Source organism: Amborella trichopoda, chromosome 13 (genome assembly GCF_054954075.1).
Source record: "Amborella trichopoda isolate Santa Cruz 75 chromosome 13, AtrichopodaSantaCruz75HAP2 v2.0, whole genome shotgun sequence".
Classification (NCBI taxonomy): Eukaryota; Viridiplantae; Streptophyta; class Magnoliopsida; order Amborellales; family Amborellaceae; genus Amborella; species Amborella trichopoda.
This window is the reverse complement of record NC_142348.1, coordinates 50,916,273-50,934,834: the sequence shown is the minus strand read 5'-3', so window position 1 is coordinate 50,934,834 and position 18,562 is coordinate 50,916,273. Positions and strand designations below refer to the sequence as shown.

At 37.1% G+C, this 18,562-nt stretch overlaps 2 protein-coding genes across 6 annotated transcripts; one reads left to right on the top strand and one right to left on the bottom strand.

The window, feature by feature from the left end:
- The first annotated feature begins 135 nt into the window (after window positions 1-135).
- On the top strand, window positions 136-9,179 carry RCE1 (RUB1 conjugating enzyme 1). Of its 2 annotated transcripts, none has more exons than XM_006856039.4 (6): window positions 136-186; window positions 4,027-4,137; window positions 7,188-7,296; window positions 7,731-7,809; window positions 7,946-8,062; window positions 8,665-9,179. In XM_006856039.4, exons 2-6 carry the CDS (start codon window positions 4,029-4,031, stop codon window positions 8,800-8,802), a joined length of 552 nt encoding a protein of 183 aa, XP_006856101.1. In that variant the 5' UTR covers window positions 136-186; window positions 4,027-4,028; the 3' UTR covers window positions 8,803-9,179. The 2 variants fall into 2 exon arrangements, with proteins under 2 accessions (XP_006856101.1, XP_011627701.1); XM_011629399.3 differs by having other exon boundaries at window positions 136-321.
- A 483-nt stretch (window positions 9,180-9,662) lies between these two features.
- Window positions 9,663-18,073, bottom strand: LOC18445914 (Major facilitator superfamily protein). 4 transcript variants are annotated; one of them, XR_016048440.1, is made up of 4 exons: window positions 17,686-18,073; window positions 13,639-14,253; window positions 11,281-11,486; window positions 9,663-10,453 (listed from the first exon to the last, which is right to left on the bottom strand). XR_016048440.1 is itself a non-coding variant. In XM_088856866.1 (4 exons), exons 2-4 carry the CDS (start codon window positions 14,205-14,207, stop codon window positions 9,849-9,851), a joined length of 1,350 nt encoding a protein of 449 aa, XP_088712992.1. In that variant the 5' UTR covers window positions 14,208-14,253; window positions 17,652-18,073; the 3' UTR covers window positions 9,663-9,848. The 4 variants fall into 4 exon arrangements, 3 of the variants coding, with proteins under 3 accessions (XP_088712992.1, XP_006856102.2, XP_088712993.1); XM_088856866.1 differs by having other exon boundaries at window positions 11,281-11,456; window positions 17,652-18,073; XM_006856040.4 differs by having other exon boundaries at window positions 11,281-11,456.
- Between the last annotated feature and the right edge of the window lie 489 nt (window positions 18,074-18,562).

Genomic DNA, 18,562 nt, shown 5'->3' with positions numbered 1-18,562 from the left:
TGACCGACCGAAATGGGATTCGGGCCTGAGGCCACTGGTTCCAGGCCTTTACGCGGTCGGCATTAAGCCGAGGGTCCACCTCTGGTTCTTCTCCCGAAAACCTTAAAAGGATCCTTTTTGCCCTAGCTCATCTCCAATCTCTCTGTCCGAACTTTTTAATCGTCAGTATCAGCTCCATTGAACCAGGTACTCTCCCTCTGCCCCTCATCGAACCAGGGAATCTCTCTCTCTCTCCCTCTCGTACTCCCTCTCTACCTCATCGAGCCAGGGAATCTATCTCCCTCTCTCTGTCTCTCCCTCTCTCTGTCGAACCAGGACCAGGTACTCTCGCTCAACCCCTAATACTGTTTTTCCCTCTCATGTCCTAACCCTGCGTATCTCTCTCTCTCTCTGTCTCTGTGTCTCTCTTATACTGTCTCTCTCTCCAAGAACGCATCTCTCCCTCTCTCTGTCAATCAGGGAATCATAGGAACGCTCTCTCTCTCTATCAGCCACGCAACCATGGAACTCTCTCTCTCTATCTTCCCCTATTAACGAGTATCTCTGTGAATTCTGCCACCATCGGAACGTAGGCTCTCTCGCATCCCTTTTTACTGTGCCCATAGGACTTGTATCTCTCGCTCTGTCTCTAGATTTCTTTCTCTCACGCCCTGATACTACAAACCATATGAACAGGTGGCCTCTCTATCTCTCTCTGAACCTCGAAACTGAAATTTTTGGCCCATGTAGCTCTCTCTTTCTCTCCCCGAATCTCAAAACTGAAATTTTTGGCCCATGTAGCTCTCTCTCTCTCCCCGCACCTTGAAACTGAAATTTTCGGCCCATGTAGCTCTCTCTCTCTCTAATTCTCTGTTGCTGCACCATCATACCAGTAAATCCTGTCTCTCTTTCTCTATATCTAGACGTTAAATCCCTTTCTGTTATTGGCTTTCCCCCCTTCATATCCATTTACTTTTGCTTTTTTCTTTTTTTTCAAATCATCTGTATACCGAGCAACTGTAGTCCCTCTCTCTCTAGATTGCATATTTCTTTTTCTCCATTGCTGAAAACGAGATTTTTACAGTTGTTTCGTTATGAGTTTCTCTCTCTCGCTGCGTCTTCCTGTCTAACTTCTCTCTCCCTACCTCTTTTCCTTTTCATTATCTTTATATTTTATCTGTTCCCTTTTCAATGGGCAGTATTTAATTGACAGTATTCTTCTTCCGTCGCACATTGCTTCTTATTATTTGAACCATCCACCACATTTATCCCTTCTATGTATTGTATTAGCATTTACTAAATGTATAAAAAAGGTTAATTTCTTCATTACTTTTCAAGTCTGGTTCATGTAATTCCAAGCGGTGCAATCAGGATTTTACAGTAAAGATTATATATCATATTTCTGGTGTCATTGGCTTTCGGTTGATTATTTGAGCCATGAAAAATCAGTGCACTAGTTTATCAAATCCATATACTAGACTTGCTCATCTTTCCTTCTTCCTTATCTCAATTGAGCTGCTATGAAATAATGAATGGTTAATACCCGTAATTATTTTTGAATTCATGTAGTGTCTAAATTGTTGATCCATCCTTTCGAGTGATGAAAATGATATTAGTGTGGTATAAGATTGATATATGTTGTTGTTTGATCTTTTTTTTTTTTTTTTTTTAACATCATATATGTTAGTGTTTCAAATATTTTCTTGGTTGAACATTCATAGAGTCATGCTATTGCAATTTGGTCTTTGGGTATTGTATTTCTTGTTTCTGTGTGTCGATTTTTCTTAACTATGGATGAATTCCAATGCTATTTGGTATTTGTTATTAAAAAAAGAAAAGAAAATTTGAATACTCGAATTGGGTTTCCATAACTTATGTAATACGACAATGTTTATTTATTTATTTTGAGAAAAGATATGACAGTGTTGTAAGTAGAATGAGGATGAAGTCATCTGTTTGCAACTTTGCATTAGTTTATTAAGGATGCATTTTATATGTGGTTTACTGTTTGTATCCCAATGGGTTCAAGGTATGCATACTTTTTGTATGGGAATAATACATCTGTAAGATGTGAATTGCATTTGTCTACAATGGATCCATTAGTACATATAAACTTTATTTCTCTGTACACCTATATCTTGAAGGGATGCATACACTTTTGAATGGGGATTGTTCATTTGTTAGTTATGGCTAGTCAGAAAAGGAGATCCAAAATTGTTGCTCGAGACATGAGAGATTGTAAGACCTGTGGTTGTAAACAAATATTCACTTCAATTGTAGGGTTTTCTGCTCATATCTGTTTTCTTATAGATTCATTATGATATTGAAATTGAAAAACTAAGTGCTACGTTATGTTATTTTCTCTGCTAATTCATTTTCATCTTTTTAATCTGATGCATTTCCTTTTGAGCGCCTATGTACTGGGAACTCTGTTTTTCGTTTAAAAAATAACTAGGAATTCGATAACCACGGCTGTTTTTCATGCAATATTGTTTGTTTCATATGGAATTCTTTTTTGTTGGATTAGGATAGGCAAAAGCAGTAACATTTGAAAAATCTAAAATTAAAAAAAGGCATTTTCTGATATTGTTGGTGGTTAGTTGTACATTCATATGATATTCAACAATAGCGGTTTCTTTTTTTCCTCTAGATGTCATTTATTTCATTCCAAGCAAAATTTTCAGCTGGTGATCTCGATCGCAAGCAGGGTTGAGTTCAGGAGATCTGCTGGGAAAAAATAGCTATGGTTGAGAAGGAGTCATTATGCCTAATAATGAGCTCAATTTTTGAAAACTCGGCCGCCTGGCTGCCTAGGTGGCCCCCTAATCGGATGAGTGGCCAAAACGCCTAGGCCGCATCTTGGCGCCCGCCTGGGCTGCTTGCATCTAGGTACACGCCTTGGTGGTGTAGTCAAGGGGGTGGTGGGGGGGGGGGAAGCAGGGTATTCTAAACCCCCACAACCCAATCCGTGGCTTATAGAGAGATAGAAACTCCCTAATAGCCTCGAATCTGTGATTTATTGAAAGATTGATAAATTTTAGAATTTTTTCAATTTCTTCCGAAGTCAAAGGCAATAATTTAGTAGTCGATTTTGAGGACTTTTGGCAACCCAATAGACGAGGTTTGGGCTGACATCGTTTTAATTTTGACATTTTTAGACCATTATCATAGTTGAATAAGAGTTTTGATTTTTTTTTTTTGCTATAACGTATTATGTTGTGAATAAATTTTTTTTATTGTATTTTTTTTCCTTTTATGATATTTTTACATATTTGTAGTTGAAAGATTGAATTTTTTGTGATTAATTGATTTTTTCCTCATTTTGACGATGAAATTGGGCATATATCGAATTCTTTTATGAATAATTGATTACTTTTTTGTACAATGTGCCATGTTTTGATATTCTATTATTTTTGTTCTATTTTTTTTGATAAATTAATAATTATGTTATATATTATATCTTAATTCGTATGGAAGTTATATATGATTATTATTTTTATATTGATATCATATATTCATTGTTTTATATTATGTGATTTTTGTTTCATAATTTTTTTTTTTTTTTTTTTGTGACTATAATATTATGTTTCCCCTTTTTCACCAGGGGTTTGGAGCTCCAAAATTGCCCGAAAAACTCACCAAGGCCTAAAACCCTGCCCTAAAAACTCCTTTGTCCTTTTTGGTTTTTTTGTTTTTTGTTTTTTGTGAGGGGGGGGGAGGTCTAACTGTCCCTGGGTGGGCATCTAGGCGGCCAGGGTCCCTAAACGCCTAGGCACCCGCCTGGGCGTTTTTGTACGTTCAATGAGCTGTTGTGGCTTGCATGGAACTCTCTTTGTTTTATTTGAACTTTGCATTAAATGCATATTTCTTCTGAATGGAATCTAAGCTACAATTTATGCCTAATCACTGTCAATTAGATGCACGAGTGAGTACTGTTTTATTTCCAATCAAAACAAGGCACTGTTTTCATTGCTTTGTGCATTTTGCTAATGCATGTAATGGGTTTGTACTTTGTACTAATCACATTGCTTTGAATGTCAATGTCAGCGATGATTAGACTATTCAAAGTCAAGGAAAAGCAGAGAGAAGCTGCTGAAAATGCCAATGGCAGAGCACCTGTCAAGAAGCAGAGTGCTGGGGAGCTTCGGCTGCATAAAGGTTCCTATTTTGTTACTTATGTGGATACTAATGTATTGCATCTTTTATGTCCTTATAATTCATAATAGAATCGCTGGCTGAATTATTGTATGTCATGGGTGGTGACCTAAACCCTTAGATATGACAAATGCCATTTAGTACCCATAAATTGCAGCTAAAGAAAATGATTTGGAAATCCAAACCCTTTAAATTTGCAAAACAATTGATTCAGCGTTGTCTTGGACTTCACTGAACTAGTCTCCACAGTTTTCTTTTGGAACGTTGCATCTCGTTCTGAAACGATACTGCATTGTACATAAGACGGGATTTTTTCTGTTGGCTATTTTCTTACTTTATGTCTAAATGAAAGACCTCCTTGGCTGGGCCGGATTAATCAGCTCAGGCCATAGCTCTATTTGTGTTGATTATCATTCATCTAACACTTGAGCATTAAAAATCTGAGACTCTTAAGTTCTTTTGAGAGTACAGTTAATAGCCCTAGAATTTACTTTCATGATGTCATGCCTCTAATGTGATGTGATATGTTTTTGGTATTACTAATTCCTATGATCTATTTTCTCTATAAATTAAATTCTCTATAAAGGACCAGTTTTTTTTCCTTTGTTGTTGGTAGACTTGGGTTTAGTTTTGTTATTTTAAAGTTCAAAAGTTCAAATTGGCAACAGTTCAACACAACCATAATTATGTGAATTGGGTAAATTGCAATATTATGACTTCAGTGACATTATTGTAGCACAACAAGAGTCTGTCTTTGTTATACTATTTCAAAACTAGCATAAACTTCCCCAAAACCTTATACCTCTTGTTCGATTCTCCAAATCCAGCTGGCTATCTGATTCCCCACTATCCAAATGAGCTTCCTTTTTGGGTCTCCACATCTCCTTTCAAGTTGCAACTACACCAGGGGAATTCTTAGTGTAATCCCATAAGAGATTTTCAATTTTAATAGATCTTTCCATTTGATATATAGGTGGCGGAGATCAATCAAGTGATCTACCAAGGTATTTAGAAAAGAAACATCTAGCAATCTACCCAGTTGAATGTCTATAATTGTGGACTATGGTTAATATTTGGTGCCTATTGCTAGGAACAATGCTGGATGCTTTTGTTCTGTATCATATACCAGTAGTTGGATGAACGTGCTTTGCATGTGCAGCAAAACAAGAGAGATATAATAGCCCCTTAACTTCAAATTTTTATCTTATTATATCAAGCTTTATTTCCAGTACATATTGACATAAAAACAACTCATTATTTTTAAAGTACTTTGTATAAAAATTATCCTCTGAAATAAAAAGATAAGTTTTTCTTATGGTGGGTTTCTTTGGAAAAAAAGATTTGTGTTATAGAGAGCATGGGATGAGATAAAAGAATGATATTTTGACTGGGGGGTTTCCTTTTCGCATATAGAAAATATTCGAGGAGATAGACATTAAATTAGATCAGAACTTGAGCTATCCTGAACTCTCTCTCTCTTTCTATAAGCTCTCCCACGATAGGTACGGTACCCTGAAAACTTTCTCTTGGTAGAGTCCTATTCTAGTTGAATGCTGTGAGTCTGCCCTTTAGAATGTATCATAGATACATTAGGACCTGTTTGTTTGCACCCACTATCCTGAACTGTTTAGGATGTTGTGCAATCCAAACTAATCATAAACTGTTTAGGATGTTGTGCAATCCAAACTAATCCCAAAATGTGGAAAACACGTTTTTTTTTGTTTTTGTGAAAGCCACAAAATCAAAAGAGTAGCCTTTAGTTTTGCGATAAGGGCCCAAAATCAGGCTCATTAAAATTCAAGTGAGCCTTGAAGTGTTGTTGATCACAAAGAAGAGCTAACGAGCAGGTGGATTCTGTTAATAATGAGCTGGTTTTGTTTTCCAATCCCTGGTTGAGCACTCTCCTTGCCGATAACTTTTGAGGAAAGAGAACCAGGAGAGAGAGGGGCATGATCTCACCCTCATGAAGCAACCTCAGGTCCATAGCCACCATAAAAAATTCACTTCTAATCTGATCAAACACCCTTCTTCACTCCATCAATAACATAAAAGACACACCCATAGGAAAAACCCTTTATCTTCAGAGTTAAGAGAACCTAACAAGCAAAGTTTGGAGAACTAGAACGGGATGTCCAAGCCTAAGCTCAGTCTCTTTCAAATTCCGGGTGCTTGAATGTTCTTCCTTTGATATAGCAGATCTTTACATGGATGAAACCTCTAATAAGCATGTGCAATCATTTCTTTGAGGCTACATTCTCCTGGGATATCATTTAGATTCCAAGATTGGGAGTCATGGAGCTTCAAATCCTCCCAAACAAAAGGAGAGAGGGGTTTTCTTTTGGAGAGAGAGAGAGAGGAAAGGGGGGAGTTTTTTGTTTTTTTTACTCTGCTGGAAAATTTATCCAATCATATTTAGTGAACTTAGCGTTGCCACAGTCGATGGGGAATCCTCTACGACTCTCCATTCTTCTCCCTGTGTCAATTGAGTTTTTTGAGTGACACCTTTGTAAAATGACAGCTTATTCTTGAGGTCAACTTTAATGACCATAATTTTTTCTTTAACTATGAGATTTTCTTGATCATGATGCCAAGTGTGTTTCAAATGTTTAATGTGGGAATAACTCCAATGGGGTTTGATTTTTGTTTTTAAATTTATTTTTCTAGCCTCAGCTGTTTCTCTTACCTGGATGCTGTTTTCAATCTTGATGGAATATCGATTTTGTTTCGTTTAGTGTTTAGAAACCTAGCAATTTCCTATCTGGATTGCCGATCCGGATTATTTTATCTCATTTATTCTTTAATATTATTCTAGATCACCGATTCAGACCGTCCAAAATGGATTGAATCAACAATTCAACAATCTGACACAGCTCTGTGGGTGACTAATTTGCCCCACCAATCCGGGGTTTAAAACACTGGTTTCGTTTGTTGATTTTTTTTCCCTCCTTGTGAAAAATTACTTGTCCCCAAGGTTCAAGGTTATAGTGCTATTTCTAGGATCATGAAATCTTCTTAATTCTGTTTTCTTCTTTCTTTTACCCTTTATCATGCAGATATCAGTGAGCTGAACCTACCCAAAAGTACCACCATATCATTTCCCAATGGAAAAGATGATTTGATGAACTTCGAGGTTAGCATCCGACCTGATGAAGGATATTACCTGTAAGTGATCCAGTTTATCGTACGGCCCCTTTATGTTTTTAGGGAAATTGTTGTAAAGTTTTATGGACATTGAAAAGCCATTGGGTTCTTTACTATCCAATGGATTATTTATAATTGGACGGTGAAAGAGTGGTCCCTCCAGGACAGGACATGGTCCCAATGTTGGGTTCCTCTTTCTCACCATCAATGTGGTCCTGAACAGGACTGCTTTATCTTTTGGTGCTTCCTTTTGCAATGGAAACAGAAGAATATGGATGCTATTCCAATTGTATTGCATTCAGTGCTTTAGCCTTTCTCTATGATTGGTTGAGCTTGCTTTTCTAGAAAGGTCTACAAGATTAGCTTTTTCTTCTGCTAATTTTTACCCTTTTATCAATGTGACATTGGAGTTGCTTCCCATGTCATTCAACTAGTAATCTCTTGCTTTCTTGTAGTGGTGGTACCTTTTTGTTTACTTTTCAGGTATCTCCTATATATCCTCATGAGGCTCCAAAGGTCAAGTGCAAGACAAAGGTGTGTTCTCCTATATCACAACAAGCAAGTCATTTTTTTTTTTTTAATTCTCTTGTTTCGTATACTGGATGGTGATGTCTTATATTGGCTCAAGCCATAAATTGGGTTTTGCTGCTTGTTCCCATACCATGTGCAGGTATATCATCCAAATATTGACTTGGAAGGAAATGTGTGTCTTAACATTCTGCGTGAAGATTGGAAACCTGTATTGAACATCAACACCATCATCTATGGCTTACATCATCTTTTCACGGTAATACATTTCTATGTTGATATTTTTGAACATGTACCGTGTTCACCGTCAATACTTATTTTTGAATTCTCTCTCCACATTTGATTCTAGTACAACTATTATGTTTTGCATAATGAGAGTGGAAGAGATAAAAATTAGAGGCTCTAGATTTTGTATCTTCCCTTATCAAACTATATTTCCTTTATATGAGAGAGAGAGAGAGAGAGAGAGAGAGCATTATGATGATAAAAGCTGTAGTTTTTTGTAGCTTCTTCATCATACTATGTTACCTGTATATGAGAGAGAGAGAGAGAGAGAGAGCATCATGATGATGGAGGCTGTAGATTTTTGTAGCTTCTCCATCATACTATATTACCTGTGTGTGTGTATGAGAGCGAGAGCGGGTGAGCATTATGATGATAGAAGCTGTAAATTTTTGTAGCTTCTCCATCATACTGCATTACCTAGAGAGAGAGAGAGAGCATCATGATGACAGAGGCTGTGGCTGTAGATTTTTGTAGCTTCTCCATCATACTGTATTACCTGTGTGTTTGTGAGAGAGAGAGAAGTAGCTCCTTCGAAGAACTAAAACTGTTTGGATGGCATTTTCTCTCCTTGTGCAGCAACCAAATCATGAAGATCCTCTGAATCACGATGCTGCTGCAGTCCTAAGAGACAACCCTAAGATGTTTGAGGTCAATGTGAGGAGGGCGATGGCTGGGGGCTATGTGGGCCAAACCTACTTCCCCAGGTGCATGTAAAATGAAGTTTCCCCACCTCCTGGTCCTCGAAAATAATGTCAGAGCCCCAAACTCAATAGCCCGGCTATGCCCTATTTCTGAAACCTTAGTGTTATGGCTCAGTCCTGGTGCCTGATTCTGTGTAATTGATGGGGTTCTGTGCCCTCTCTCCTCCTGTCAAATCACATTTGTGTAAAGTTGGGAAATACTGGTTTGGTTTATGCTTGTTTTGGTTTGGTTTGAAGGTGTAAACTGATATACTGTCATGTGTATGTTTCCATCCCAATGACTTCGGTATCATTTTGTATGTGTATTCTTCTAGGGGTTAAACCCTTTTATTTAAGTGTGAAAGCCCTCAAATAGTGAACTTTGAGGTGGCTTAGTGTGAAAGCCTCAAATAATGAACTTTTAGGTGGCTTATATGGTTATTAAGTAACTGAATATCCCTTGTAACGGTACAAAGGACTATTAGGAACATGCTCATATGACCATGCATTTGGTAGCTCAATTAGAATTCAAGTTATGAAGAATCTGAAATGCTTATTCCTTCAATCTCTTTTGACATTTTTGAGTTTATTTCTTTTATTTTATGCTCTTAGATTTTAAGAACCTTTTTAAAACTCTAGTTAAACTCTACTTCGTGGTCTTTTTTGGACCTGATACAGTAAGCTTGCACCCGCATTTGTGGAAGCATTTGCATGATTAATGTTTCCAACAATGTCTAAACCTGATTCCAACAATTTTGAAATCGACATTTGTCTTTTGGTATAGTGGATGTGCACTTGCTCATAGGCCTCTTTTTTTTTGAAGTTTCGAAGGCAATATTCATGTTCTTGAGTTTGCCATACTCCAATAATTTCAATGAGATCAATGAATGAATATAACAAAGACAAAAAGGATCAGTTTCTTTAGTACAAATCAATGTTGTGAATTGTACAACAAAGATAAAAATGATCAACTTTTTCAGTCCAACTCTACAAATGGAAGAGGGGAAAACCGGCAGGCATATTAAATTGAGCTCAATCAGCCTACGAAAAAAAAAAAAAGGAGAAACTTTGACACTACATTCATGTGAGCTCAAGGTCTTGCTCTTTCAGAGTTGCAAGCTTCACACACTCTCGATCCCGCTTAAAAGTTAAATGCAAAGGTGTGTAAAACAAGCAGCAGAGCCCAAAAGGCACAGCCATCATGGCAAAAAGCCCTCGCGACAGTGCGAAAGCCTCTTGAACAGATCCTGAACCGAGCTTGACAGACTTTGGGTTATACCCATAAAGCTTCTCGGATAACATCCCCACTGCAGGAGCTGCAAAAGCTGAGAAAGAACCTTCAAAGGCTCTATCAAAAGCATAAATCATCGTTCTATGTTTAGGCGGAACCACCTCAGCAAAAATCGGGTTGTTAGCACATGTAGCACACCAACTAATGGTTAGGCCCATAAGGAGGAGGGTGACTGCAAAGATGAAAAAACTACTTTGAGACTGGGGAATAATAGTAAGAAGGAACCACGAGAAGGGGATTCCCATGAATGCGCTGAATTGTGCACACATTACTCGACCAGAGTCAGGGTATAGGTGTGAGATCCTGTCAGCTATGACACCGCCAAGGAGATTGCCTAGGGCACAACCGACCGCAAAGAGACTGAGGAGGGCAGCTGAGCTCTTGTGGTTGAAGCCTGCAAATTGTGGAAGTAAAAGGCATAGTGAGTCTTAGATTTTTCAAAGTAAAAATGTGGTAAGTCTCAAAATTGCATGAGATAGATATTTTTTCTAGTATACCATGATTCCATAGTTCTTAGGATGGAACCAATCAATTGAAATTATGGATGGCTATGGAGAGTGAGACCCGCCACGGGTGTCATCTTATTCTGGGGGGGACCTACACTGTTGCCATCATCATTGATCATTTCAATGGATGCCGATGGACTGAAGTTTTAGGGTTTTCCACAATCTTTCGGATTAATGCACACTCCATTGGGAATAAAAAGGAATAGTTAATTTTATTAATAAACAAGAAAGAGACTGTAAAAGGGACTCACAGATAGGTCACTTAGGTTAAATCCTAAGACTCAAGTACTCTGTAAGTGACGCAACAATTTATAGTTGGTTTTATAAAGGTTGGGAGTTTAGTGTTTTATTTTACTTTATTTTGTTTTTGTAGACATTATGGAGCTGTGTCTCCAAGATTATTGCTTGGCTTCAAATTCAAGTGGTAGACACATATATGCCTTATGAGAAGTATTTCAAGATTACTCTTGAAGTCGTTACGAATACTCTAGCAAGTTTGTCATCAAAGGAAATCAGTCCAATGGGGCTAATTTAGCATTCAGCCATGAGCTTATATGGCCTGGTTCTCACAAACTCACCCTAAAAGTTTGACAAACAATGTTTTGACACTTAACATTTGTTTCTTTGACAAAAGCACCCCATGTTTTTACCTCCAATATTTTCATTTCTTCAAATAGTTTGCAATAAAATTGAAAGAGATAATCATTGAGCTCACCGATTAGTTCGAACCACATGGTAAAGAACACCATTGCTGTCCATGGGAGAGAACCCACGATCCCTTGCAGGACTACGATTCGAAAGGTATGCACTTTCATGACAGACTTCATAGCCATCCAGGAGTCTTCCCATGTTGATGGTGAAACAGGAATGCTCTTTTCTATAAAGTCCATCCTAGAGAGAACATAAGATTGTTATATTCCTCTGTAAACACAATCAGAACATTGAATCTGACACAAGTTAACCAAAAGGACATATAAGTTGCAACAACTGTACATCTGTATCCAAAGTAAACCATTTTCTTTTGCTACTAAAAACAAGGAAATAAACAAATAAAAGATAAAACTTAATAAAAAAAGTACACTATTGTCTAATAGAGTATGGAAAATAACAGCACCTCGGGTCATCATCGTCTAATGAAATGAACTGTAATGGAGAGACACTGGGGACCATTATGGAGGTCCTGGCATATTCTGGTGGTTCCATCCCTCTCCAACACCATCCATCATTTCATTTGAAGTAACCCCAATCGAGCGTAATTTATTTCAAAAATTTATCTTTCGTGATGATAAAGAAATCATGGTGAGGTAGCTTCAATCCTCTAAAATCAATCCAGATCTAATGCCATGAAAAATAATATCACATGGAATCATTTGGCCTAGCATGAAGTTTCCTAGGGAAAAATGAATCGCCAAAGAATGATCTCTAATGGTTGCCTATACAATTAAGATCTATGTATGCTTTATCCATTCCTACAATGGCTGTTTTAAATTTTTATGGAATTACATAACCTATTACCCAAGAAGAAAGTGCAATCCTCTTAAAATGGTCAGACCGTCTAAGTCTATTTTCCCTTATCTTATTGCCTATTGGAGCCACCTCTAAGTTTCCTTAGATGATACATTCAGAATTCTATCTTTTTTTGTCCTGTTGCTCATCCATCTCAGCATCTTCATCTCACTTACACCCACTCCATGGATATGTTACGTATTGAGTGTCCAATATTCCGTCCCATAAAACATGGCTGGTCTTACAACTGTCCTATAGAAATTACCCTTGAGTTTCATTAGTATGCAACAATCACATAAGACTCCAAACACATATCTGCACTTAGTCCTGCCAGCTTTAATTCTATGCATGACATCTTTGTCAATCTCTCAATTTTCATTGATTATTGATCCAAGATATCAAAAAAATCTCTTTTTGGTACTTCTTGGCTATCAATTTTAACTAATTCCTCGTTTCTACTCCTATTATTATTAAACTTGCATTTCATATATTCTTAGTCCAGCAAATTTTAAAGCCTTTAGATGAGTTTCTTAAATGGTATTTTTCTCCCCACCACCATAGTAAACAATGACTGCTATTTTTTAAAGGTAAACAGTGCAGCACAAATTTTTGCTGGTCAAAATTTTCCAGGTGAATTGTCTAGATATCCAGAAAGTTCTTCGTCCTAATCAGCAAGTAACCACTGGTGAAAGGCCAGTATACAGGAGTGCCAAAAGAAAATAGAAATGAAGGAAACAGATATTGCAAACACATTAATATGCCCAAAAATTATGGCTGAAGTGCCTATCTAGTAATCCCAAGGCATGTTGGCATCTACCATGAAAAAATTTGAAAATTCAAAGATATTCTTGTAACCACAGGATCTCTTTCTCTGAGTCACCATAGAACTTTCACAAGCCTAATAATAAATTCTCCACTACAATTGGCTGACCATAAGGATATCTTTAGTAACCTGTCACATTATCAGAATATATTCCTAACTATACAGTCTACATGTGTTATTTAGCATGCCTTACCTATAACATTTTACTAATTATAGATCCAGCAAAATGGGACTGGATATTAACTCATGGGATTAAGCATTCTTCTGTATTTCACAGGTGAAAGTTCTTCTCAATTTCAGCTTCTTCAGTAGAACTGCAACATAAATTAGTATACTTGTGGTATAGGATCCCTTTTTTGTGGTATAACTTTAAAAAAATTAAAATTTTATGTGAACTTGGTCCCAATAATATGACAACTTACAAACTTCACATGGTGTTGGATTGATAAACCCATTAGAAAAGCCTGGGCTTGAATGGCTAAGATATTATAATACGCAAAATAAGAGAAAGGAAAATATGTCATCCACTAGTGGAATGGTATGCGTACGCCATGGTTAATATCTACCTTTGGGTCTGGAAACATTGGTTATTCTCCACCATCCTCAGTCAAGAATGGATGGTGGATAACCCCGTGATGTACAATATACCATGTACCACATACGAAAAATATGAAAGACTTTCCTTGGATAATATATGAACCAAATTTATCATCATACAACTTAGACCAAGAAACAAGGAAGTACCTTTCAGCATTCTCAACGTGGCCAGAAGCCAGATTTCTTGGGTCAACAACAAACAAGAATACAAGGAAGCCAATCAATAAACTCAGTAGAGCCATCATTATAAAAGCACAACGCCAACCCGTGATGCCCCAATAGTCATGACCAGCCATAACAGTAGCCACCACCCCACCACCTATCCCCCCAATAGAGCCGACAAGGTTAAGCAATCCAAACCCTCTTCCTCTAACTCCATCCAAGTAACTATCTGCAATAAAAGATTGCAGAGCTGGTATAACAATGGCCAACCCAACCCCGTTGATGGCTCTCCAAAATGCAACTTGTCGAAATTCTTGGCTAACTCCAACTGCAGCAGTTGATAAGGCCCAAAAGAGGGTCCCCATTGAAAGAATAGTGGGTCGATCGTAATGGAGGACTAATATGCCTGCTATGGGTGAGGCTAATGCTTGCACAAAGTTGCGTATAAATGTGAGATATCCTAGCTCAGTTGGACCTGCATTGAAAGCATCGCTCACTTCTTTGTAAACAGCAGGGAGAAGGTTCTCATCAGCGCGCTCCATAATGGAAGCCATGTTGATGAGAATAAGAGAGAGTGAAATCCCAAAGATCTTCTTCGTTCTGTGGGGAAAAAAAAAAGCAGGAAATGAGAATACATAGCTAGTGCCAATGGGTACATTAGATTTAGGTGACTCAGTCAATAGGTAAGCAATAAAAGATTTGTAATGAAACAAGAGAACCCTTTTTTTTCTTTTCTTTTTTGAGTTATGATAGACTGAAAGACAAGAACAATTCGGTTTATTCATATGCAGTTTACAAGAACAACAACCAAAAAAGGGTAGCAGAACCCCCTAAATCAGTCAGTATTATTAAAAATGGACCTAAAAGGCTGGTTTGACCCAGTGATCAAAACCTTCTGCCTTGGAACTCAGCACCTGCTCAAGCCAAGTAACTCAGGCATGTCCAAGTGGACTGGTTGAGTCGTGTTGGAGCCAAAAAGGGCTCAAAATTGCAAAATAAAACTACAAAAAAGATGCTAAAAAAATTGGTAAAAAAGAGAAAAAGTTATAGGCATCATTAAAAGTCTAAAGTATGAAAGAAAGTACGGACTATGAAATATTTTGATTTATAGCTTGAAAAAATTCAGAAAAATGCAAAAAAAGAAAAATTATAACCATCATTAAAAGTCTATAAACTATGAAAAAAAGCTATATAAAAGATGGAATATGGAAAATTTTGATTTGTAACTTGAAAATTAGAGCTGGGTGTGCGAAGTAGAGATGTGCAACTAGAATTTTATGTGATCATCGCATACCAATGAGGCTGAAGGGCAAGTTCTATAGGACAATGGTGAGACCAGCTTTGCTCTATGGTGCGGAATGTCGGGCAGACAAAAAACAATATACCTATAGAATGAGTGTAGCGAAGATGAAGATGTTGAGATGGATGAGTGGTAAGACAAGAAGGGATAGAATTTGTAATGAATCTATTCGAGAGAATTTAGACGTGGCATCAATAGGTGATAAAATAAGAGAGTAGACTTAGGTGGGCTGGTCATGTGTGGCACCGACCGACCAAGTACAACACTGTTAGGAGGTGCGAATTAATTCATGTGGAAGGACTGAAAATGGCAAGGGGTAGGTCCAAAAGGACGTAGTTGGAAGTAGTTCGAAAAGATATGAGGACTTATGGCCTCATTGACGATATGACCTTTAATAGAGCAGAATGGAGAACCAGGATTCATGTAGCCGACCCCAATTAATTGCAAAGAGGTTAAAATGATGATGATCATGATCTTGAAAATTTTAAAAAAATACAAAAAAAGCAAAAAATAGAAAAGTATAATCAGAAAAATTCACAAATTATCATGAAAAACATATAAAAACATATTTATACATCATTTATTAATTGATTTAGTCACATATATAATTTTTTATGAGTTTTCTATATACCCAATTCCGTAGATTATACTCGTTTCAGCAGGATGCCAAGGCTGAGTAACTCAGCTGAGTCAATGTTGACTCGGCCAAGTTTTCGAATATTGGTTTGACCAAGTTCTAGTTTAACAAGATGGTATCGTAGTTTCTATAAATCAAATATAAGAACCAGGCTCGGTTTCTTAAACCAATAAGTCAAGTCATCTGGTTGTTTGTTTGGCTTAGAGAAAGTGGCCTAGTTTCAGCTTTCCTTTCTCCTAGATGGAACAAATTTCCATTCAATTTTGGATTGAAATGAAACAGAGTGCTTTGGTGTGAACCAGTTAGTCAGATGCAAAGCTTTCTAGCTTGTTCATTGAAAAGGTTTTTACTTATTTATATTCAAAGCTAAAAAAGTCTCAAACTTGATGGTTTGCTAGCCCAAACCTGCTGATCCATCCAATTCAGCTTGAACTAGCCAAATTAGAGAGGTTTGGATGCATGCAATAGGAATATAAACATAAAGCCTGTAAATCCTTGTCACTTTGCTCAGGTTCATTTATTTGTTACCTGATACAAATTCAATTCAAGAAGTCTCTGATGGTGTATATTCTCCATCCATTATTCTCTAGGCACCAAGGTCCATCAGGGAAAAAGTCACAGATACAAGAATTTTAACATCACTTTTTTCCTTTGTAAGTTTATGATGTTTTTTTTGCAACTTAGTCCATATGTATTTTGGTGTCTCCTTCAAACCCATATAACTTGGATGCATATGTCCATGTTTCTTGACACATTTTGACACACCAAGGCAAAACACACATATTTGTCACTTTAGAAACTAATACACTTTCCTAAGTGACATATGGATGTGCCACGTCTCATGCCGGAAATGCCAATTTTGGGTTGGCACTTCTCACATGCATATACATATCTGATGCTTGAAATGCCTATTTGAGGTTGGCGCTTCTGACATGCATAGCCATGTTGGATGCTGAAACACATTTGTGAATTTGTAACATGGCATCAAACCAACATATTTTTTTTATAAGTTAAAGGCATCAAACCAACATGTTGTGTAATCTGATTTTCCCAAATAAAAATGCAATGATATACTCTTATAGTAACATATTTACATTTTCTAAGTAAATTACCTCACTGATCATGGCACTCACTGCAAAGCCTGACAACTCAGTCTATATTTTTAATTTGATGGATGACATCCCAACTCAAACTATACGAAAAGTACATTAGGAACCTCCGTTCTCTTTCAAGACTATGCATCCAATTGCCCTTTGTTTAGCAATTCAACCTACCACCTCAAGAACCCGTTTCCGTGGGAGAAAGCGTTTACCTCAAGTTGTTCTAGATGATTAATTACGATTCCTGTATCTCCCTATGGATACTCAAACCCCATGATTCATGACCATTGCCAACCACGTATCAGATGTTAAAGCATGTATTCTCCCTTTAAACACAGACTTCCTTCTTCAATAACAGTAACGAAGTTGGACGGATCACAACAAGCAACCATAATTTGAGATTTGAGCAACCACCTCTCTGGTTGGGCAACAAGCTTATGGGTCAGGCCAATTCAAGCAAAGCCAGAGGTTCCAACATACAAATCTGGGTCAACTATTAAGCAAATAACCAAGCTAGGCAAACGCAAAAACAAATTCATCCATAGCTGTGAAATGATAAATTTAAACAGGTCAGCTCAAAGACCAGTCCACAGTATCCACTAAACTAAAAAATCAGGCAGCTAAGCAAATTTTCAAAAACATTTAGAAAAAACTCATTTAAAATTTACCTATAGGACTGGTTCCCATATCAAATTCATATCGTAAACAATATTGAAATAAGTGCCAAAAAATGATTTTGCTGTAACCAAAAATCATACCCAGTATTCTACCATTTCTTCTGAAAATAAATCCACATATTTCACAATCTTCAGAGAAAACATGAATTGATAGAACTCTTTATCAGTCCATATGGAGTGACTTGTATATGAGAAAAATTAAAGCAAAAACGCATAAAAACAAAACAAATGAATCAACCCATTAACGGTTTAGAGATAGAGAGCAATTTAGTTCCAGGAAATACCAGAGAGAGAGAGGGAGGAAAACAAGGGGCTTACTTCATGGTTCCTGATTTCCGAGTGATGGGTTTAGAGAGAGAAGAATAGGCCTTGCGCCTCATCATAAGAGACTCTGCAAAAGAATGCGATCTTTCCACAAATAGGCCTCAAAAGATAAGACCCAATTGGAGATTCCATCACAAAATAGAGCGTAATCCAGTTCGCTCTTTATTTTGTCCTATGGATCAGATTTGCAAGTTTAAATTCAACATACAATCCAATCTTTCCTTTAAATGAAATAGACCGGATTGGTATCATATTTGCAGAGAGAGAGAGAGAGAGACTTTTCATACAGAACTGGTAACATTAACGATGAGAGAGAATTTTCAAAAAATCTTATAGGATTGACGATGAGAGAGAGAGTCATTCATACAAAACTGATGTAACTTAGGATGTGAGTGAGAGAGTATTTTTTATATAGGAATTAAGATGAATTGGACTACCAAGCTCTTATTTTTCGTCATGATCCATGTAAGGCTTACGTCAAGGAAAGGTTTAAGGGAATACCCTTATGTTTTGGCTGATTTTCCATATGCCCCTTCATTTGCCGGTCCAAACTGGTCCAACTGATCCCTTGGAGCTTGGACCCCGGACCCCGGACCCCTAATGGTGCATTTGCAAGTCAAGTCCAAAATAAAATCATGCTCGGCCAAAAATCAGTCAAAAATATTATTTTATTAGTTAAATATGTCAATTTTAATTAATTCGACTAATTAAATAAAGTTGAAAAAATATTTTTACTATATTTTTAAATTTTATATATATATATAATCCGACCCAACCCAACCCAACCCGTTCGATTAGTAGTCAAACTGCCTTTAACCAATCCCTCTCTAGTCGGGTGACTGGTATGATCATGATAACATTGGTCAAGACT